General features: G+C 43.3%; 1 protein-coding gene across 7 annotated transcripts in view; it reads left to right on the top strand.

Moving 5' to 3' along the window:
• The window catches only part of TANC2 (tetratricopeptide repeat, ankyrin repeat and coiled-coil containing 2), a 146,687-nt gene that overhangs the window by 32,968 nt on the left and 90,630 nt on the right, over nt 1-23,089 (top strand). For 3 of the 7 annotated variants that reach the window (XM_071451058.1, XM_071451056.1, XM_071451057.1), the window contains exons 4-5: nt 7,140-7,211; nt 11,522-11,701. In XM_071451058.1, the coding sequence (XP_071307159.1) occupies nt 7,140-7,211; nt 11,522-11,701 (252 nt within the window). Of the gene's footprint in view, nt 1-7,139; nt 7,212-11,521; nt 11,702-16,185; nt 16,728-23,089 lie in introns of those variants that run through there. The other 4 variants (XM_071451060.1, XM_071451061.1, XM_071451059.1 and 1 more) reach the window with 4 other exon arrangements.

Genomic DNA, 23,089 nt, shown 5'->3' with positions numbered 1-23,089 from the left:
AATCTGATCTATTCAAATGGCTTTCTGGATTTTATACAAGCAACCTAGAAGTAATGTTTCTCACAATTCTAGAAACTTACTAAGTATTAAATGTTTCTAAATAAATAAATTGTTCTAGAAATATTTAACACCTGCTTGTTGATTTTGCTGTTTACCTCAGTGTGTTGAATATAGAAGATGTTTTCTTGTCCAAGATGTGAGAGTTTTCCATATCACTTTTCCCCCCAGTTCCTAAAGATAAATATTATTTATATTCAGTGTTGCTTGTCCCAGGGAAGTGTTAGTGCAGATTCTTGCAGTTGTTTATTATATTGACAGATGTTGAAGCCCTATTGATCCATTTTAGGATTATATTCCAGGGATGACTCATGTTTTTATTTTTGAGGGATTTTTATGATCAGCACTGTATCTGTGAAGCTTTTCCAAGATGCATAAAGCATTGGATCACATAAAGCCTTTCTTGGCTGCAGGAGGTACCTGTGCCAGGTGTGAGGGATGACTCTGCAATTCCATCATTCATTTCTCTTTTTGGAATTGCAGTTGCCCTTTTTCCTTATTTTCCTTAAGGAAGAGTAAATGTCTATAACTTCCTAATGCTTTTAATGGAAAAATCATCTTTTCTTTGGGAGAGGATTGACTTTTAAGCTGCACCTTTTCAGGAGTTTCTCCTCTTCAGCCCCTTCTACTGCTTGCACAAACTTCTCCTCTCAGCATGTCTGTGAGGACTATTTTTTTTAGTATCAGATTTATTTTTAGATAACTCATGGATAATTTTTGCTAGAGCTTCCATCTATAACTGACCTATTTGAAGGAATTGTGGAAATTTTTGCTGCAAGATCTTTCTGAAGTGGGAGGATTTATGTTTCCTTTTATGTAATTTTCTTTTTGAGGGTGAGATCAGTATAGAGGCCGACCCATATTCTCTTAGTGTACAAAAACCCCTCAAAATTTAAGCAAGCTATGGACATTTTATTAGAAGCTTTATCAGGTGTTCAGACCTCGGCTGAACATACTTTTTGTCATCTAAATAGGTTTGAAAATCTTCTTTAGGTGAGTTCAGAATGATTATCAGCCATCACTTTTCCTCTGAGACTGTTACTGATTTGCTGGTAGACAAAACTAATCTGTTGAACTGACCCTTTGGACCATTCTTAAAGTCACAAATAAAGATCATGGATTATCTCATGATTCCAACATACAGATTTAAAGAGAGGCTTTTAATTTATATTTGGGGGTGGTTTTTTGTTATGATTTCAATTGACACAATTTAATTATATACTAAATGTACTCTGCTTTTGATTTATACATTGTTATGGTGGTTTTAAAACCAATGAATGAAATACACTGTATAATTTCCAAATATTATTAGCCACACAGTTTTTTACTCCATATATTTTTGTCATGAAGTCCTCTTCCCACATCAAAAAAAGAAAAAAAAAGGAGGGGTTATTTGGTTTGATTTACATACTCAGTATAGGTGTCTCTGGATAAAGGAGTTCCTTGATGTTAATAGAGACAAGGATGCTGCTTTTTCTGTATGAAATAGCTGAGATGAATTGTAGCCCAGATGAGAAGTACCTGCTTTTTTCCAATGACAAATAACAGCATCTGAGATGATGAAGGTACAGATCTGTCTCACTGATACCTGAACTTACTTAGGATTCATTCTGCTCCAGAATAACTTAGATGTTGGTATATATGATTTCTGATTTCCTACACATGCTGGAGAAAAACCTCATTTGTACTTGTGTCTGAAATTCCTGGGCAGGAATGCTGGCAATGTCTCTTGTAGGAATAGGATTTAAGTTAATAAATATAATATGACAAGGGTGTTTTCTTGCTGTGTTTTTTGTACAAGCTGCCAACACAGTAGGATCTTAATTTCAGTTCAGGCTTCCAAGTACTGCAGCAATAAAAATAAACACAAATGTACTTGTAGATGCAAAGAATTTTTTTTTATTAATCTGTGGCTCCTCTAAGAAGTCTTTTGGCCTCTGACCACTGGGTTGGTTTTAATGTTGGTTTGGTTTTTTTTTTCCTGTGGATTTTCATGCCTAATAAGCAACATGGGGAGTTAATGCAGGATATCCCAGAAGAAAACAATAGACCTTTACAGTCTGAAGTCCATTTATCATTGAATTGCAGAGTGGTTTGGGTTGGGAAGGGACCTTAAAGCCCATCCAGTGCCACCCCTGCCATGGCAGGGACACCTTCCCCTGTCCCAGGGGGCTCCAAGCCCTGTCCAGCCTGGCCTTGGGCACTGCCAGGGGTGCTCTGGGCACCCTGTTAGGAAGTGCTTGTGCTGTCATGCAAGTCCCAGCAAGTGTCCATGCTCTGCTCCTAAAGAGAGGAAGTTTCTGCCATAAAAATGTAGCTGGAGCATACACCAGCAGGAGCAGGTGGAGGAAAAAGAAGTGCCAACTTTTGGAAGGTGCTGAGGCATTTTAGCATCACATTTGCTGGGTGATGCTTCCCTGAATCTGTGTCAGAGCTCCCTTGATAAACCAAACAAATCTGTAATTCTTGCTCTGCCCAAATGGCTTTCCTCAAAGACAGAGGAACTTGGATGATAAATGGATGGACTTTTGTATGTTTATGAATTAGCAAAGCCTCTTAAGCCACGTTGCTATTTTATAGCAACAACAACAATAATCATAATAATGGAATTAATAGAATATTTAATAGAATATTTAATAGAATTTATAATAGAATTAATCATAGCACAATAAGAAATTGTGATGGTGGTGCATATTGTTTTCTGAGGCTGAAAAATACTCACAAACTAAATCATCAGGAAGGACTTTTGATTAAAATAATTGTTTCCAGTACCAGACTGGGCTCCCTCTTCTCTCCTGCTCCAGCTGGGAAACACTTTGCCCCTTCCCAGGCCCGTCTCCCCCTGGGAGAGCAGCAGGCAGATCATGTGGCACGTGTCATTTCTTAGCAGGCAGGAATCCATTGGGAATGCTGAGATCGAGATTTGCAGCTCCCTCCCGAACGCCGGCACCGCTGCGGCGGGTTCCAGGGGCAGACCCAGCCCCGGCTCCTGCAGCAGCAGCGCCGGCAGCTCCAGGATCCTCCCGCTGGGCTCTGGCCCCTGGAGCTGTCGGATTTATTTATTTCAAGGATTTTTTTGCCCCCGTGTCTTTGTTTTGGGAGCACAATGGCAGCCGGGAGCCCCCATCTCCAGACGCTTCTGCAGGGATGCTGGGCTGGGCTGGAATCGGATCCGTCCCTAGCAGCTTGACTGGCTTTGTGTGAGTGTTCCGCCTTTTCCAGATACAATTTCGATATGATATGGATTTAAACTATTGATTTATCAGCTCTTATCAGTGGAGTGTGCTCTGCTGGTTGCTGTGAGAGCAGCAGCACATCCAATGCAGTCGGCTCCTGCCGCAGATTCCCCAGCATGCGTGCAGCAGCCTCACCCACCCTTGGATTCTTCTGCCTTAAAAATTGCTTTGTCAGATCAGAGATCTTGAGAGATGTTTAGTCACAGTGTGGGTTTTAAAGGACCCTTTTAATTAAATAGGAAACCAGAAATATTGGGCTGCTAGTGCTTGATTTTGTATGAAACTTGTTGTGTTTGTGTTTAACGAGAATGCCTGGCAGGAGGTGCTGACAGAGCTGATGCCAGAGGTGCTGTGGGATTTACTGACATCAGATGTGCTGGTGCAGATGCTGGTGCAGATCTGGCTCCTGTTTGCAGCCCCCTCATACTAATTGTGCTGCTTTGTGCAGGGATTTGTTTAGCAATGCCGAAACCTTGAGATTTTCTTTCCCTGTCAAAGCAGTCGGTTCAGAGAATCCAGTTGTGTGTATTGGGGAGGATTTGTTGTGTCATTGGTTTCAATGGAGAACTGGTGGAATGGGGAAGGGGGGAGAAGAGGGAGCAGTTTTCTCATAAGGAGTGTTTCTCATACCTGGCTATAGCAGGAGAGGCTGCTCTGCTGATCCTGTGACTAATCATGATCTTTGAGATCCCTTCATTTCCTTGTAACTGAGAGAAAGAGTTAATAGCCATGACTGTTTACTCTGTTCTTGACTCAGAATCAGGCACTCAGAAGCCTTGTGGGGTTTCTGACCTGTGTCCAGCATCCCAGGTGGACAGATGCTGAACTCTGAGGAGACAGCAGCTTTCAAAAACTAAAATACTGTGTAAGAGTTCATGGATTTTCTTAACACTGAGATTTTTTTAAAGATCACAAAAGTTTTTATCTCTTTCAGAGTGAGGTGCAAGAGAATATGAATTACTGAGTCAATATTTACAATATTATTCACTTCCCTCATGGCATTTGATTGTTTTCTCTTTTGCTTGACAACTTCTGTAAAGCTCCTTAAACAGGTTCATCTCAGTCTGTGCTGGTCTTTATTTTAAGTTAACACAGATAGCTGTGTTCTCTAGCAATGATTTGACAACTGATTTACTTCTGGTGACCCATTTTAGCTGTTGCATTGAGGGATTTGTCAATAACTTTGGTGTTTCACCACCCTGGCAATCATTACAGCAACTGAGTCAATCGAGCTTCAGGAGTGATACTGTCCATAAATGGTGTCTGTATAGGAGGTCATGTCTATAAACAATAGCATTGCTGAAGCAAATAGTAACAACTACCTAAAATCGTGCATAAATAAAATATCTGGGAGTGTTGCTGCGATGACAGAGTCCCAATGCCCACACAGAGGTGGATGTAAATACAAGCACTTGGAAGTTCAAAAAATGTGAGAATTAATATTCCCTTAGAAACAGTAATCTTCCCTTTTCTGCATGTACAGTGAGATAACTTCATAATTAAGTGTGGTGTTGTTCCCTGCTAACCTTGCTCCTCCACTGCCGGGAGCAGATTGTGCTCAACATTTTTATTGGTAGTGAAGAGAAAAAGAAATAAATAGTTCAGTTATTCAGCTCTTAACTGTGGCTGTTCCTTCCCATCCTTGGTTTCTACCAAGCCCCACCTTTGCTGCACCCAAATCAAATGCAGCAGCTGTTGTATGCTGACTGAAGATTTAATATTTGCTGAGTCATCTGATTTATTTTTTCCTTTCCCACCTGCTAAATGCATTTTGGAGTTTAATTTACTGCGAGCTTTCTTTCCCCCTTACTATGTTGTGTAACTTGCAGGAAGATCCATCCCAGACTCTTGATTCCTGTTCCTCTTCTCCAACCCAATGGCTTTGGCGTCCTGTTGTCACCATTTTGTGTCCCACCACTGAGTGCTGGAGCATTTTGGGGAGCAGATCTGCTGCCCCCAGCCCCTGCCTTGGCCATGGCGTGTTCCCAAGGCAGGGTTTGATACACCTGGGTAACTGCACAGCAGAGGAGTTGTCTTTCCATGTCATCAAGGAGAAGATTGATTCACAGAATCATCAGAGATCTCAGGCTTGGGTTGGAAGGGACCTTAAAGCTCATCCAGTTCCACCCACCAAGGCTCATGTAGTTAGTTTGGTGTCAAACACTTGCAAGGATGATGAAACTTTCAGGGAGGGAGTTTGTCTTTTGCTGATGATTGTGTGTCTTTGGATAAATACAGGGCTTTACTCCTGATTTTAGTACTGGGACTTTCTTGTCTTTTGAAGTGTTTAGTCCTTACAATTATTTTGCATTCGGATTTACGTTCCCAGCTCAAAAGGGTTTTTGTTTTCTCCATGACTTAGAGGTTGTCTGTGGGAGCTCATAGCCAGGGACCATTAGGGATGATGATGATGATGATGATGTTGCAGTTGTATTTGCAGTGTGACATCCTTCTGGCAACCAGAGTGCAAAAGGGAACTGGGCAAGTGTCACGGTCTGTGGCCTCCCTGGCAGTTGTTGGCTTGTTGGGGCGGGTACAGCTCATTTAAAATCAAGATTCTGGGCTGCTGTAGCCAGATGACCTTCGCATGCAGCTGCTGTGTCAGCAGGGAAAGATGCAAAGGTGACAGAAATGGCCTGCCTGGCATCTGTTCAAGGTGCTTGAGCATTGCCTCAGGAAAACTGAGGGGTGGGAGCATTTCACCAAGGGAAGAGGGAGCAGAAAACCTCTCCTGGCCTGAGGTGTGGTTCCTCTCTTTTTGGGGGTGGGGGTAGATTAAGATTTTTAATCCTCATTTTAGTTCTGCTCTTGTGCTGCAGTTTACACCTTCCATCAAGCCAGATATAGCTCAGATGCAGCAGGAGTTGATAAAGTTAAATTATGGCACAACAGACCTCTTTACCAAATAACTTATGTAGAGAGATTTCTATCCAGAGATAGAAATATAACAAATATATCAAAATGCAGTTGCTTTTAGCATCATCAAAATACATCAATGCTAAACCGGCTATCGAGTTTTTAAACAGCTCTTTAAGAATTCACTTATTTCAAAACTGTTTTTAAAGCTTTTAAAAGCTTCCCCTTCCTCTACCATAAGGAAAGAGCTGCTGAAATACAGCCTAAATTTGAAATCCCTGGGTTTGCTTTTTCCCACTCTGTGGAGTTGGGCTTCTTTTTGTTCTCAGCTGCCAGAGACTCCATGTACTCAAGCATCTGTATTGATGGGTGTATCTATTGTTTCTAATCTGGTCAGTTGATCAATGAAGAGCAGCCTGTAATTAATTGTATAATATTGTACACAATGTCCCACTCTGCATTTACACAGATGGATTTGGGGTTTGTTAACTGTAGCTGCTTTCCTAAACAGTTTCAAGAGGATGTGATAAGAGGTTTTATTCTTCCCAGCCTTCCTGGTTTTTAGGGGACAAATACTTTTAAAGGGACACAGTTTCAAATTTCATATTTCAGATATTTTTAATTTTTTTTTTTGATCTCTTAATTCCAGTGCTTGATATTTTTATATTTTGATATAACACTCCAAAGTGAAGGAGCTCTTTGAAGATGCACAATTTGGTTTTTATCTCATTCAGATGTCTGTGGCATCAATAGGAGCAAGTAAAACCTTCCTTCCATCCCCAAGGACCTCATGGATTTCATTGCAGTGAGCTGGGGCAAAAGGTGGAAGGAGCAGCAGAGTCAAGCAGCAGTTTCCCCAGTTTGAGTCTGCCAGAGGGACCTTTTGTCCTGCTGTCCCTCTGAGATAGGTGATGGGACTCAAGGAAAAGTTGCATCTGCCTGACCTGTCCACTATGATGTTCTACTTGTGCTGTTTTGGTTCTCGTGCAGATGGAGGGAACGAGGAGCCACCAGACCGAAGACAGGCAAGTGTAGACTCCCGTCAGAGCCGAGCTGGGCAAGGTAAAACCTGAGTGTTGTTCTGCCTCGGGACTCGTCTCGTTTGTTCACCTTTGATATTTCCCACGTGTTGTGTTTCTCGTCAAGCCGTGCCACCTGACAGACTTTGCACCCGTGGTTGTTGTCCACACAGCGGCTCTGAGATTGACAAACCAGCCAATCTTTGAGTGGCTGAAGGAGTTTAACCTAACTCCTGGTGGGCCTGCAGAGCATCTCCATCCTGCAGCCCCAGGGGCAGAGTGTTCTGCTGTTGGAGCTGGAATTCTTCAGCACGTACCAGCCCAAACCAGCGTTCAGTTTCCAAGTTTCTACTTGTCTTCCCTCTGATATCAAAGAGCTTCAGGCAGGTTCACCATAACCAGGTTATCCTTCCCCCAGCCCTGGGATGCAGTGGAGGAGGACCTGTGTGTACCTGTCTGGGGGCTGAACAGCCCCACCTTACATCTTTTGCTGTGGCTTGTTTCATCCCACAGGAAGAGGACAAAAGGTCTGAGGAAGGAAGTACTAAAGCCAGGGTTTATATTCTTTAAATAACAATCCAACAGACTCTTTTGTTGAGTATCTGTCACTCAGAGTAGGTTTGGTGGTTGCTTAACACCACATAGAGTTCTGTAATGGGGATTTCTGTCCCTGACAGCAGCTGGTCTTAGATCTGTGCTGGGTTATGTGTCCTTTGAAGCAGCTTTACTAAGTTTTAAGCATTTTCTCATTTGTGAGGGTTGTGAAAGTGTTGTGTTCTCACACAGCTTTGAGATTGAGCAGCATTTTTTGTGAGTAAGGGCTCTGGTTCTATGCTCGTTGACTTACTCTGTCTTTGGGATTGCAGCAATAATTTTCCTCTCATTTAGGCTCAAGCCTGTTGTTGTCATGGTGTCCTAATGACTTATTATGGGGCCATTTTCTCCAGAGAATTGTCCTTTTTTGGCAGTATTCCAGTGTTGCCTGGGTGAGGTGATTTTGAGTCATTGAAGCTGTGATCAGAATTAGGGAGATTGGAATTGGTAGTTAAAGCCCTGAAGCTCAGAAGTGTCAACTGCTCTTTTCACACAGGATCTTTCAATTACTGTATTTAAATTTATTATTTTTAATGTTATTGGTTTTAAGTAGAGTTAAAGTAAAATCAGGAAGGAACCAGGGGATTTTATAGCATATGTACATATTCCATGGTAGCTTGCATAGAAGGAGGAGTGCTTTGATGTTCAGACAGAGAGTGGCTGTTCTTTGCCACTGTGAGCTCAGATGGAGTTGTTGGTGTGTAACTGTGCTACAGGCTCTGCTGTGGGTGCCTGGCATGTCCCTCTCTGTCCTTGGCTTGTGTCCAGTGGTTTCTTGTTATGGGGCAGAGCAGCTCAGATGCAGCTGCTGCTGGGAGCTATCTGAACACATTCTATTCTCTCAAGTTCCCTTTCAACCCATCTATTCTGGATCTCTGCTGCTGTGGGAAAGGCATGGGTTTTGGCAGAGTAAGAGTGGATCTTTTTTCTTGCAAATCCTTTCTCAGGAATCACTGATCTGTACCTCTTTGGTGGCTGACTGAAGGAACTGCAGCAACCAGCAAGAAGTTTCAGTGTGAGAGGGAATAGAAGGGGAAAAGGTTAAAAAGCTTCCAAGTTCTTGGAGCAACAAGCTTGTGAGCTAAATATTTCCATTTGGATCATTGTATAGGCAGGCTTTCTGCAGCATGGAAGGAGAAGTCTCTCTGCTCTATAGAAGCATTTTCTCCAACTTTTCCCAGCTCTGTGTCCATCACTTGAAATCTGTCTGCACGTGCTGATGGGCATTTTTCATTGTGAGGAAGTTTATTATCCTTGGATAAAGCATCCAGCTGAAATGGGGCAGTTGTCTCCCTGCTCTCTGACCTTCCATGTTACTGTGTGTGGTGCCCAGGTGTCTTCAAAGCTTCAGTGGCAGGACAAGAGGAAACAGCCTCAAGTTGTGCCAGGGCAGGTTTAGGTCAGAGGTTTTGGTTAGGTTGGTTTAGGAAAATGTTCTTCATGGAAAGAATTGTCAGGCCCTGGAACAGACTGGTCAGGGCAGTGGTGGAGTCACCATCCCTGGAAGTGTTCCAAAAACGTGTGGATGTGACAGTTAAGGACATGGTTTAGTGGTGATGCTGGGTTTTTGGTTGGGCTTGATGATCTTAAAGGTCTTTTCCAACCTGAGTGATTCTGTGGTAATCTTGTAAAGCTCCAAGAAATAGTTTATTAGTTCAAATATGCACTTTGCAAACACATTTTATTTAAATATATAAGCAAACTGTTAAAGTTCCAGTTCAGCCATCAATGAGCCCTAATTCCAGGGTTTGATAAGACCAATATTCTTTCTGACCAAAACAAATTTCAGACTGTTTCAGGGATTTTGCTTGTGTGTTTATTTACTCTGCCAAGGAGGAGAGAGAAATTTTGGTACGTGTGAAATGAAGTTAGTACCTTGTGGATGTTTTGTGAGTTCACTGTTTTGTTGTAAAGCCTTTGAATTTTAAGAAGGAAAACTTTGCCCACCTATAATTACTTTTATTTATATATATATATAAATTTATATATATTATATAAATTATATATAATATTTATATATATAAAAATATTTTTATATATATAAATATTATTTATATTTAAATATAAATAAATAAATAAATATATATATATTATTTATATATAACATACTGCCTTTGATTTTAAGTAAATTGATCAAAGACACTGGGAACTTACACCATCATAACCAGTGAAATGCACATAGACTTGTAAGTCTTTCCCAGGCTTGAAGCTGCAGGTGATGCCCATGGTTCCCTAAAATTTAGCCTGAGGCAATTGAAATTATTTTTAAGAATCAAAATCATTGGTGGCCAATCTGTTTTTTCACGCCTGGTGCCAAATGTATTTGAAAAACCCATCATGGGTTGGCTTTTTTGGATGCTAGTTTTGGCAGAGATGGTGGTTTGTCTTCCCTGACACTCCTGGTGAGCCTGGCTGGGCTGGCAGAGCCTGCAGAGAGCTCCTGGTAACTGATGAGCAAGCAGAGTGCAAAGGGAGTTGTGTTTTGAACTGTCAAAACCAGTGGAGGTGTGAAGGGTGTTGGTGCTTATTTGGCTTTCATGTAAAGAGCATTTCAGAACTGCTGAGAGACATTCCTGGTTGCTGGCACCAGGAATGGATGCACTTCAGCCACTGGTGCTGCAGCCCTCTGGAACCCTTTGGGAGCTGGTCCAGGATTTTTGGCAGTTATTTCAACATGGGTTGTTCTGCTGATTGTCAGCAATATGTTGGGTTGTTCACATTGTGCTTTGGATATTGGGAATGCAGCTCGTCCATCACTCCTCTGAAGTACCGTGCATTTGGGGCTCTTACCCTTCAGTCCTGTTCCCACTCTTGCCCATCTCCCTTTCTGTCCAGCACACATTTTTCTCTTTTAAAAGCACTCTCACAAGCCACAGAGAACAGCACAGCTATCCAGTGGAAATCCAGTGAGGAATGTCTTTATGGAGGGAAAACATCAGCACACCATAAGAGCTAAAATCTATCTTGTAACAGAATGACACAAGTGTGGCCTTCTGACGTTCTTGAAAAATTAGTGAAATATCATTGATAACAGTTTGGGTTGGTTTTGCATATGAATTCTTAGTTGTCTGGGTTAGGTTGTTCATCTTACTGACAAGAGTGAAGCTCCAGGTGTCCTCGACCCCAAGGTTTCCATATCTGCTGCTAACAGGAGGAACCTTATGGCTCCTGACTCCTGCTGATCTGAAGCACCTTCCCTTCACTGTTCATTAATATTGATTACAATTAGGGTCAAGTCCTTTTATTATTCTATCTTCACTTGTTCTCTTGTTATTCCATGTATTGCATTGTGGATCTGTAGTGATGCGACCCCCACAGGGGCTTTGTGTGTCTCTTGGGAGAGTTGGAGCTGGTGGCTGTTTTTAGAGGCGTTTGTTCTTCATTTTACTTGGGGTTTTTTGATTTTTTTTTGTTTTAGGCTAAAGGTCCTCCTATTGAAATTTAACTTAGCTGGGAGGTTTTGTATTAGAAACCAACAATCTAAAAACTACGGTCATTATACTGAAAACTGGTGACTCTAAGACTCTGAAAGACAAATTAAGAACATTGAAAGAAATGTTTCTGATTCTGCTGTTCATCAGATAGAGAGAGGTACTGAGAGGTGCATCAAGGGACGTGTCAGGGGTGTGCAAAGGGAACTAAACTTGGCAATTCAGCTCTGCCCAGGGCTCCCTCCAGCCAGCCCTTTGGGAATGATGGAAGCAGGATTCTCTCCCTTGCACTCTAACCCTCTGGTGTTTCTTTTCCTCCCCCCTTTAGGCACCTCCACAGAGAACGACTGTGCTTTTGAACCTGACTACGCAATTCCTCCTCTCCCAGTGACCGAAGGTATGCAGCACATTCGGATAATGGAGGGCATGTCCCGCTCCCTTCCATCCTCCCCCTTACTCACACATCAGTCTATCAGTGTTCGGCTCCAACCTGTGAAGAAGTTAACTGGTAAGGACTTAAATAAAGTTCACTGGGGCTTTTAAGGTCCGTTGGTGCAAAAATCTGTAAGAGAAAAAAAAAAAAAAAAGCTTTGAATGGTTTCTGTATGGGAGTCGTTCCCTTGTTTATTACAGCATTGATTCAGTCAAACCTGAATGGGGATGGGTTGGATTTTTGTGTTGACAGAGAAATCTTTCTTTGCTGAAAAAGGTCTCTCTGGTTTACAAATACTCTCTCATTTTTGAGAAATTTCTATCAGAGTGTGTTTCAGCTCCACTTTGTGTTGCTGTTATGCACTGTTATTACAGTGATTTTAAAGAAGTTGATGCTTAAATTTCGAACGTTGAGAGAACATCAGAGAAATTATGAACTTCTATAGCAAAGTTATACTTTGCTAAAAAAAAAATCTGAATGACAGATTTTTTTTTTTTGGTTCATGCATATTTTTTAGATACTGCTTTTTGTTTATGTAACCTGTCAGGACTGTGGTATGAATACCTAGAGATGATGCAGTAGTGTGATTTTTCAAAAGCACTTGGAGTCCAACGTCCATATAAAAGCCTGAAAAGAAGTATTTCTACTCGTAACAGTTTTTGAGAAACTTGCTTTTTGCCTCAAGTCTTGACCCCCTCTCTGCCCAGCTTTGTGGTCAGCCAGGGTCCTGTGCTTGTGCTGAGGGAAATCTCCAAAAAGAGTTTTTATGGAATATAATCTGATCTATGTGTACAAAAGGGAGTTTGATGCACTTGGTGCCTTTTGTTTCCTCTGCCCTCTGGTGAAAGGAGAACTTATAAAGCATAGGGGAGAGAAATTCTCTTCCTGCCATAATTCTGTGTCTGCGGAGTGATTGGTGAGAGACCCTCACCTGTATGGTACATAAAAACCTTTATCTTTTAAATTTTATTTTTTTAAAAATAAAATTTTATGTCCTAGGACCATTTACCAGTATCTGAAGGAACCTACAGCCAAAGAGGGACTTCCTGTTGGGAACTGGAGCGACAGGACAAAGGGCAATTGGGTTCAGACTGCAAGAGGGGAGATTTATATTGGATATGTGGAAGAAATTCCTGGCTGTGGGGATGCTGAGGCCCTGGCACAGGGTGCCCAGGGCAGCTGTGGCTGCCCCTGGATCCCTACAAGTGTCCAAGGCCAGGTTGGACAGGGCTTGGAGCAACCAGGGACAGTGGTAGATGTTAGGGTGGGCTTGAATGTCCTTTCCAAACCAAATCATTCCATAATTCTATGATAATATAATATTTTGAAGTGCCTAATCTGTCTGCTTTTTAACCAAGGCAGCTTTTCATCCACAGAAAAGTTAAAATGTCCATTTTTGGTAAAAAAAAAACCTCAGGAACACATTCCACAGAGTGAAAGTTTTCTACCCAGAGGAACTAAGGTCACTCACTCACATCTTGGTATCTGGGTTTGCTGGATATGAAGACTTGGCTGGGTTCAGAGGGTGATAAATATTCCACGTGGGTGCAATTTCCACTCTGCTGAATAGCCTGGTGATTAAAAAAACTAAGATCATTGTCATTCTAAGGGGGGAAGTAATAGTCAGCATAAGTAATCAGTTCTCCCCCTCCTGCCACCTCTTGTTTAGCACTGGCTGAAAACATACTTAAATCAGCACATTCAATCTCAGTTTGTGTTATTTAATTTGTTTTTTTTTTTTTTTTTTTTTTTATAACAGTGGCTTTATTAACAAAAATAATGTGAAAAATATGTAATAAAGGGAAAGAAAACTCCCCACCCTCCCAGCCCAGGTCAAGTAATGGAAGACACCATTTTGGTTTGTGTCTGCAATAAAATTAGCACTCCAAAGTTACCGTGCTTGCTGCACAAAGAGCAGCTGATGTTGAAACAATGGGCTTAAATATTCTGCTATACATCAAGGGTGTGTTATTGCTGACTCAAAGCCATAACTGTGATGAAAATAATGCAGGTGCTCTGTTTACCTGCCTTGAGGACAGCAGTGCTTTCCAGGAGGGTGCTTAGGGGTGAATGTATGTAAGTGCTTTTGGGAATTGATGCCAAAAATACGTGCATTAGGTTAATAAAGGAGATACTGGGCTGAAAGGCTCAGCTCATGATGTTTTATTCCACTCCTGTGGAACCCACCATTTGCAGAGGGTTTGCACAAAGCCCTGTGCTGCATCCCACTCCTCCTCCTCCTCCTCCTCCTCCTCCTCCTCCTCAGGAAGGAGTGTTCATTTGCATATTGTACATTTATATGCGCAGGGATAATTTTATTCATCACTGTACTTGGCTATTGCTATTTTCTCCATTGAATGACAGATTGCAAGCATTGGGATTCTCTTAGAAAGAGCACGTGTGTGAGTGCCTGTGCAGAGAGTGAGGAGGGGAGAATATTAGCAAGAAATTGAGGAAAGAAATCTTGTTTTTCTAACAAAAACCTGGCCTGGATGTTTCAGTTTGGATTCTCAGAGGCCTGATCCTGCTGTATCCACTGTGAATTAGCTGCTTCAGTGTCTTCAAAGAAATGGGCCTGGGGAAGTGGTTTCATTGCAGATCCTCTCTTTGAGAGCATTCCTCCCTGGTGTTTGGGGAATGTGGGAACTTTCCCTAAGAATAGAATTCATCTAAATCAGTAGGAATATTCCTATAAATCAGTGGGTTCAGGCAGTTAATAGTAGCCTCTTTCCTAAAGAAGATGTGTATTTTTTCACTAGATCCATCACTAGAGATGGTGAGAGCAGGGCTGAGTGGGTTGGAGACTTGCTCTTCCCAGTGATACCAGTAAGGACCCACCACTGGGGTTCTCAGCACCCTCCAGGCCCATCTGGGCTGGGCTCCTCAACACACAACATCTTCTATGCCACCATCACACGTGTCATTTGCAGTGCTGGGCTCTTGTCTTCTCCCCATCCCTCATGGGATACCCTTGCATCTCTTGGGAGTAGCCATGAGGAGTGTCACATCTCCCTGCTCTGCATCTTCAGCAGATGGTTCAATATTCTTTGATCTTAACTGTAATGGTGGGACTAAAAAGCTCAGTTCTCCCTACTTGAAAACTTTGTTTCTTGTTTAGTGGTGATAAACCCAGATTAATGATTGCAGCCCCCAGGCCCACATGTTCTCTCCAAATCGTTGTACCAGCTCAGCTGGGTGGGAGCGTGAGCGATGATGAGGCACAGCTTCAGGGGTGGGAGTGCTGGGGGGAAGCTGTCAGTGCTGGCACATGTGGGAAGTGCTGAAGTCACTACTCCTGGAAGTGCTCAAAAAAACGTGTGGCTCTTGCACTCGATTACACGGATTGGTCTGGAATGTGATGGTGTTGCAAGGTTGATGGTTGGATTTGATCATCTTCAAGGTCTTTCCCAGCCATAACAATGATTCTGTGATGTGAGTGTGGCGAGGCCCTGGCACAGGGTGCCCAGAGGGGCTGTGGCTGCCCCTGGATCCCTGGAAGTGTCCAAGGCCAGGCTGGATGGGGCTTGTGGCCCCCTGGGACAGTGGAAGGTGTCCCTGCCCATGGGCACGGCAGTGGCAACTGGATGATCTTTAATGTCCCTTCCAGCTTAGGCCATTCTGGGATTCTGGGTTTTAAAATAAAATAAATCATCAGTGGGAAGGATTTCTGACAAAGTTTCAGTTGCTGAGCCCAGGCTGCAGCCCTGCAGTGTTGTGGTTGTGCTGGGTGGACAGTGGCCATTCTCTCCCTCACTGTGTTTTGTATGTTTGAGCACATGCATTAAGTGCAAAGCAGCTGATGATGGTTCTGGTAAATAATGTGTTTTTCCCCGGTGTTGCACATGGAATACAGACCTTGGCCTTGCTCACAGCTTGTGTTGGCAGATGTGTGTGAGCTGGCTCTCCCTGCTCTGCCGTGCCTGAAGGTGCTTTGGGGGCTCTGCCAGCCTCCCTTGCCCAGCAGTGCCTGGGCTATGGGTTAATTTGGGGATGTTCTCCTGTCTCTGGGAGGCCTGGCAGGATCTGTGTTGGTGTCAGTGCCACTCAGGCACTCAGCCACCTGATGGTGCTGCAGTTTGGCTCATCTCAGCCTTGCTCTGTAAGGGCAGAGCTCCTCACCTGTGCGGGGCTGTGCCTGCCCGTGGGTACTCTGTTTCCACAGATATTAGTTTGGGTCCTTAGTAGTGTCCAGCCATTTAATAATTTCAATTATTTTGGTTCCAGTTAGTTGCACACACTGCAGAATCATGTTGTTTTGGTGCAGCCCTCCTGATGCAAACGTGTCTGGGCTGGATGTGAGTAATCCTGTCAGAAATTTGTGCCAACTGCTTCAATGTGAACAATGAAACCTGTCCCCAACCAAGAGGGTGCTGCAGCTTTAAAGTATCCTAGGGCTTAGAGCCTTTTAGTATAAATTGTTCCCAGAATCCATGTCACAACTCCTTATATGGTGCTGCCTTTTTTTTCCTTTTCCTCTTAGTTGCCATGACAACAGCAGCACTGCGCCATTCATCAGCTCTGGTCCTGGGCTGCATCACCAGCCCCTCAGCTTACTCCGAAATATTCGGGAGAGCATCCATGAGTCAGTCACTCTGCTCTCCTGATCCATTATTTCCCTGCTCTTTCAGCAGTTTGCTCTAGGAAAAGAGCAAATAAAGCTGCACCACAGAAACTGTAAAAAAAATCCTTCCTTTTCCCCCCAGGGGAGGCGTAGAGGCTACATTTGCTGCAGCGTTCTGGTAGGAATTAAAGCAGCTCTGTAAGCCTGGGAGACTTGCCGAAGAGGGAAGGCTGTGTGTCCGTGAGCTTCTCTGGAATCCTGCTGGAGCTCGTTTCCTGGCACCCAGAGGATGTGCAGGTGATGCTTGTAGGAGCAGCGAGCGCCGCAGGGAGAGACGGTGCTTTGTGATTTTGGGAGCCAGAGCTTGACATCAGCAGCGGGAGGTGTCACCTGTAACATCACCCTGACGTGGGGAGCAGCAGGATGGAGGCAGCGCTAGGGAGAGGGAGGGATCAGAGGAGGATCTGTGCCAGAGTGCTCTCCAGGCAGCAGTGCCCCTGAATTCCCAGCCTGGCTGATGGGGAGAGCAAGCAGAGCCCTGTGAGTATTCGGACGATTTGTCGCGCACGGTCTTTGATTGGGATTGCGTTGGGCATTGCTCAGCATCCTCTAACTGCAGAAAATCAATGTACAGTAAGGGATTGTGGGGCTCCTGGCTGGGAAGGAAGCCATTACTAGGAGGGAGTTAGTGTCAGAGTGATGCTGCTGGTGGTTATTTGTGTTCTAGTTGTTGCGATCGTTTTACATAATCTGAGTTTGTCACCTCCTTGCTCAGATGTGCAGAATTTCTCGTACAAGACATAAAATGAATGTGCAATGAAAAAAATTTGATTTCTGAGCATTGCTGAAATAGAACTGCTGAGGAGTGACTTGAAAATGCTACAGACACCAAGTCGTTTGTTTTCAAAATGTTGGAACAATGGGATTGAGATAATGTTTTCCTTTTGTGCTCTGAAATGACCACAAATTCGATTTGGATTATAAAACTCCTTTGTGCTGAGGGAAAAAATATTTGCTTTTCACTGAAAGGGTGATCTTCTAGAAATAAAAGTAAATAAACAACCATTACCAAGGTAGAATTTGAGGAAGAGCTGTTGAAGTGCCTGATGCTCATGTTGAAGCTAATTTTTGAAGGATATTGTGCTTAAAATTGTTGGTGTCAGAAGAGACTGCTCTTTTTAAAGTATTTTTATACCACGGTGTTTGCAGTAGGCTTACATTTCTTTTCACTGAATTCTCTGTCGTGCTGTCAGCATGACACTGATCTGAAATTCCTGTTCCTGTGTAGGAGTGGAGGTTGGGTGGGAGGCCCACCCCGTGTCTCAGAATGCACAGCAGTGCCAAGGACCCAGTTACCTGCAAAGTGCCATTAGATTTCAGTGCTTCCAGTGTATAATGTATTTTTTTCTGGGCATAATTAGTTTTCTGTTGAAGTTTCCCTGATCCCTTGCAATCTCTGTCTGCATAGAGGTTTCATGAGTAGAAAACTTGTGTTCTGTCAGAATAACTGAGTTGTCCCTTTTTTAGAAAAATTACCTAAAATACACACAACTTTTCATTGTGGTTTGGCCATCTGGATTTTGGGTCCTGTTTTATGCTCTCAGTGTGACAAATCCTGATGTCTCAGGAAGAATTTCTTCATGGAAAGGGTGGTCAGGCACTAGAAGGAGCTGCTCAGGGTGGTGGTGGTGGAGTCCCTGTCCCTGGAGGTGTCCAAGGAATAATTGGATGTGGCACTCAGTGCTCTGGGATGGTGACAAGATGAGGGTCAGGCACAGGTTGGACTCAATATCTTGGAGGTCTTTTCCAGCCTCAGTGATTCTGAGATTCTGTCTCCAGCAATGAAAGCTGCTGGAGAAGGAGGATCCTCGTTCAGTTACAATAACATATGCTGGGTATATTTTTCCTGGTGTGTCAGTTCTTACTATCCATTTTTGGGATTCTTCATCCATTATTTTGGGACATGTGATTTGTTTTGACAGGCTCATACTCAAATGGAAACCATTTGGGCTTGCAGAGATGAAACAGGTGGGTGAATGTGTCCCTGTGTACTCACAGATGGACTTTTGTCTCTATTAAACCAACGTAATTCTTTGTGGGAAATGAGAAAATTTCTGATTTAAATTTTTTGGAGCTCTAAAACTGGCCCTGAAATTTATTCAGATAAATAGTATGTCTGTTTGTAATTTTTGGAATTAAACCAAATCCTCTGTTGAAGGGTTTTTGTTTGTTGGAGACCTGTCAAACTCATGATATTACTGCATTAATTTCAGGATAGTTTGGATGTAACTTTTATTTTCTTAAATAAAGGGAAGGGAAAAGCTGGCATATCATATTTATTGGCTTTTGAAAGACACTTACCAGTTCTAGCATGGATTTTCCTCAGTGCTGTTTTCAAGACAAACCCTATCTGTCTTATTTTGACACCCAACTGTCTTTCATTTTGACAGAGCAGAAACTGCAGTAGAGATATGCAGAAAATCCCTTGTTTTTCCCTTGGTGGTGGTGTGAGGTTTTTGCAGAACCTTTAGAATTTGCTCTTCCCAAGGTTATTTTTATTTGCATCAAGGCTGTTGGAATGCTCAGCCTTGCAGAGGATGTGGTAAACATGTCATCACAGCACTGGAGCTGGGAAAAGGTGATAATAGCTCTGCATTTCAGACACTTGTGGAGATGCCTAAACAGAGGGAGAACCCCAAAAGTTCCTCTAGTGTCGATAGTGTTTAAAAGGCAAAAAAAATTGCATTTTAACTCCATGGGTTTTCAGATGCTCAGAGAGAGAAACTGTCCTTATTTCACACTGGGGCTGCACAAAATGGAGCATCTGTCACGATTACACTTCTGGTGTGTGAGAATCTTTAATTTTTAGACATAGCTAAGAGGTTTCTGTAGCAGGAGGAGGTGGTGTAGAAAGCCTCCTGTGGAGTTAAATCAGGCCATCACTCTTCCCTTGGCTGCGTCTTTCCTCCTACTCCTGGAACGTGCCTTCAGAGGTGTCCTGTGCACTTGGGAGCAGAAAGGCACTCACAGGACACACCCATGTGGAACAAGCCCTTGCATTCTCCTTGTTTTCTAAGGAAAAGGCCTCATCTCCAACTGGGCACGTTCTTTGGTCCTCTCCTGCTTCTGTCACAACAGGACAGCCCCTTTTGGAAACTTCTTCCCGTGTGAGGAAGGAATGACCACACAGAGGTGTTGGGTTGAGTCACTTGCCCAAAGATTGAGCGTTACTTTGGCAGAAATTATTTTCTGATGTGATTTGTACCTGGCTGGCTCTACCCATGCAGGAAACCTTGATCAGGTTCAATTAAACTCATGGTCTTGTCACCGAGTTTGGGATGATGCCACACATGAGATGTTCCAGCACAACGTGAGCAGGGTCCTTTGGGGTCATTGCAGAGTCACAGGCCAAGTTTTCATCACAGATCCCCTGACTGATGCTCAAACCATACAGGAGGTTGAGGATTGAGCTGGATCTTTGCCTCTGCACCATTCCTTGGCACTTCTCTTTCCTTGCTCTGTGGTGATTTTCCTGGAGTAGCTGTTGGTGCTCAGTAATTCCTAGATAGCTTGGAGCTGGATAGATTTCCTCGATTCCTAGATAGAGGAGCTGCAAGAAAGATGGAGAAGGGAGAAAAAGGGAGAATGGCTTTAAACTGGCAGAGGGCAGGTTTAGATTGGATATTAGGAGGAAATCCTTCCCTGCAGTGGTGGTCAGGCCCTGGCACAGGGTGCCCAGAGCAGCAGTGGCTGCCCCATCCCTGACAGTGTCCAAGGCCAAGTTGGCCAGGGCTGGGAGCAACCTGAGCTAGTGGAAGATGTCCCCACCCCTTTGGTTGCAGTGGAAAGCTTCAACTTGAAATTTCTACAAGCATTTCCTCTGCAGAGATGAAGCAGGATTAGGACAGAACAGGTTTTATCCCTGTTATGCTTTTCTTTTTATCTTCTCAGCCATGGAAGTGAGTAGGTGTAAGTGAGAAAGTGGTTTTTAGAAGGGAAGTCACCAGCTGGGTGTGTTTCTGTCAGTAAATGGTCCTGGCTCTGTTGCATGTCATGGCTGTAGCCCTTTCAGCTTGGAAAGGGGCCCTGCAAGTGCTGCCTTCCAATTATTTCCACTTTAGTGTCCCCTGGTCCTGGGACATTGGTGGTGTCACAGGATTCGTGTGCACCAGAGCCTCAGAGAAGTGTTGGGTTCCTAAATCCGCTCGTGATGAGGAGCATGGCACTCGTGTGTCAGTGACAGTCTGCTTCAGCCATCTGTGTTCACACAAATAATCTCATGGGTATTAGATATTTCAATTAAATCCTTGAGGCGTGACATGTGTCCTTGTCCCTGCTCCTCTGTGGAAGGAAAGGATGATGAGCAGTCATCGCTCCTCAAAACAGCAAATTCCAACAGCTCCTTTAATTCTGCAAGGAAATGAAGAATTGGAAAAGCAAAACAAAAATACTGAAAACTACAGATGGCTGCATTAGCAATTTTCTTAGGTAAAACCCACCTTGTAAATGCAGCAAAATGTAGTTTTTCAGGTGTTAACAAACAAGTTCAGCTAATTCAGGCTTGTGCCCTGCCAGCTAAGCAGCTTCATTTTAAGGATAGAATATTCTGTGAGGCTGCTACCAGTGGAGCAATAGGGATCCTAAATCCAGTTTCATATGAATGGAACAGTTTTGCATATGTGTCAATGTAATTACAGCTCTGGTGGCATCAACTAACCCAACTAAGTTAGTTTTAGCATCACAAAGTTTGAATGACTTGTGCAGAAATAAAATTACCTTAGCTGTTCTTAATCTCTTGCCTTTATTATAAAATGCTCTTATCAAGGAGTGAATTTATATTGGCTTGTAGCTGTGTAGTCCTGGCCATAAACAGTGGTTTACAGAGTGGGCAGGATCCAGCCTCTCACGTGCTCTAACTTGGGATTACTTGGGCTGTGAATGGTCAGATATTTTACAGTTTACTCTTCTCTCTTTTATGGTCACAATATCTTGGTTTGCTCTTAAGGATATGGTGGGAGAATAAATGAGATTTTGTTTACGTGCAGCTTAGGCTTACTGCTGGCCTTTGCCCTGCCACTCCTGTTCCAATTTAATTTGCTGCTATAATTTGATACCTACCTTTGATCATTCTTGGCTCCCTGTAAAACACTTCAGCAGCACTCTTGCAGTGCTGTCTAGAGCACATTTGTTATTCTTTTTTCAGTTTCTTTCCAAACCCCTCGTGCAGGTTTTAATTTCTTACTGCTCTAATTGCAGAGAGTCAGAGCAGTGGGTAAGGCACTGCAGAGAAGGATGGCAGAGCTTTGTCTGGGAAGGTAGAGCAGGGCATGGAAGCAAACTGGGCTGAGCATGAGGAGCAGGGGGTGGCCAAGGGTGCTGAGTTACTGCTCTGCTGGATAACTGCTCATTTATAACTCTCCTAGCACCAGGCAGCTGACAGGTGCTGGCTGTGGCATCAAAAAGGGCTAAAAAGGGCTTGGAGGGAGCTCTGGGAAGCTGCAGACACCCCTTGGCCTGGTGTGTACGTGGGACACGTTAATAGGAGAGGTCTGAGGGGCAGAGTTGGCCACAGAGTCACAAAATGGTTTGGGTTGGAGAGAATTCCTTAACAAGAATCCAGTCCCACCCCCTGCCATGGCAGGGATACCTTCCTGGGTACACTTCTCAGTGTGAAGAAAGATGGAGAGAATCATGGATTTGCAGAATGCTTTGGGTGAGAAGGGACCTTAAAGCTATTCCAGAAGAGCTGTGTAAGAGAATAAAACACTAGGGAGATAAACTACATTTCTGAGCTGTTGGTATTCCACCTGCTCTTTTCTTCTTTGGGAAGAATCATCAGTTAAGGATATTTTCTCTTTTTCTAGTGCCTAAATTAAGCTTTGTCAGTGTCCAGAAAGGATTTGACTGGCATGTTCAGCATAGACCATTTTAAAAAGCCCCACACAAGCCCCTTGGTGGGACACAGTGGCACTGGGCAGCTTTCCCTGAGCTTTCTCAGCTTCATTCAAGAGAGAAGGAAATGTGTTTGCTTCAGTAGATGCTTAGTTAGTTGCTGATTTCTGTCAGCTTGAAAGTTTAGCTTGAAATCTGAGCATTGTTAGGAATTGGTGTAACAGGTTTTTCTAAGCAGTGAATTACCAGGGTTGCCTATAATTTGATTAAAGTGACAGAACTCTCTGTTGCTGTCTATAGACTAAATGTTCTTTATAGTACATCCAGGCCCTGGATTGGAAAAATTTTGGACATTTTTCCTCATTTTTAGTGCCAGTGCAATACCTGAGTCACTGAATTGCAGCAAGAACTCCAGGACAGTAGGAGACTGAATGGCAATAATGCAATTCAGTACTTGTGTTTTGTAGTATTCTCCTCTCATCTGTTTTAAATTTAGCATTTAATGAAATAAAACTGTTGGGGAAAGGGATACAAGGGGTTGAGGAATTCTTTCCCCTCCAGCTCTACCCTGTTTCTGTTTTTGGGAGGATCTTTGGGGTATTTGAGCAGATCTTATGTAGGCTTAAAATATTGATGACGTGGTTTCATCCCATAGTCCCAGTCTCCAGTCACTCTATTTATATTTTTTTAGTGCAAACAAAGCCTGAAACTTCAAGAGTGACTGCAACAGAAATTTATTGCTTGTTTTCATAACAAGATGACTTAGAAAGCTGGAGCAGGTGGTGCTGCCTCCCTTCTCTGCTTTCATCTTCCTCGTCTCATGCACAGGGTTCTGCCTTGAGTCACAGATGAGGAATTTCTGCTAAAAAAGGCAATTCTGAGAGGCTTCAGAAGATGCTGAAAAGAAGAATTTTCGATGGGAAATGACATGGAAAAGTGTGCAGTGTGCCACAGCCCCAAGGAGTCCAAAAGATTTGATAAGTTTGGGTGGGAAGAGCAAAGTCCCATCC

This window comes from Agelaius tricolor, unplaced genomic scaffold (assembly GCF_023055355.1).
Source record: "Agelaius tricolor isolate 1412-34295 unplaced genomic scaffold, bAgeTri1.0.p SCAF_31, whole genome shotgun sequence".
NCBI classification, from domain to species: domain Eukaryota; kingdom Metazoa; phylum Chordata; class Aves; order Passeriformes; family Icteridae; genus Agelaius; species Agelaius tricolor.
The sequence above is the reverse complement of the archived record's forward strand: the minus strand, read 5'-3'. Positions and strand labels throughout refer to the sequence as shown.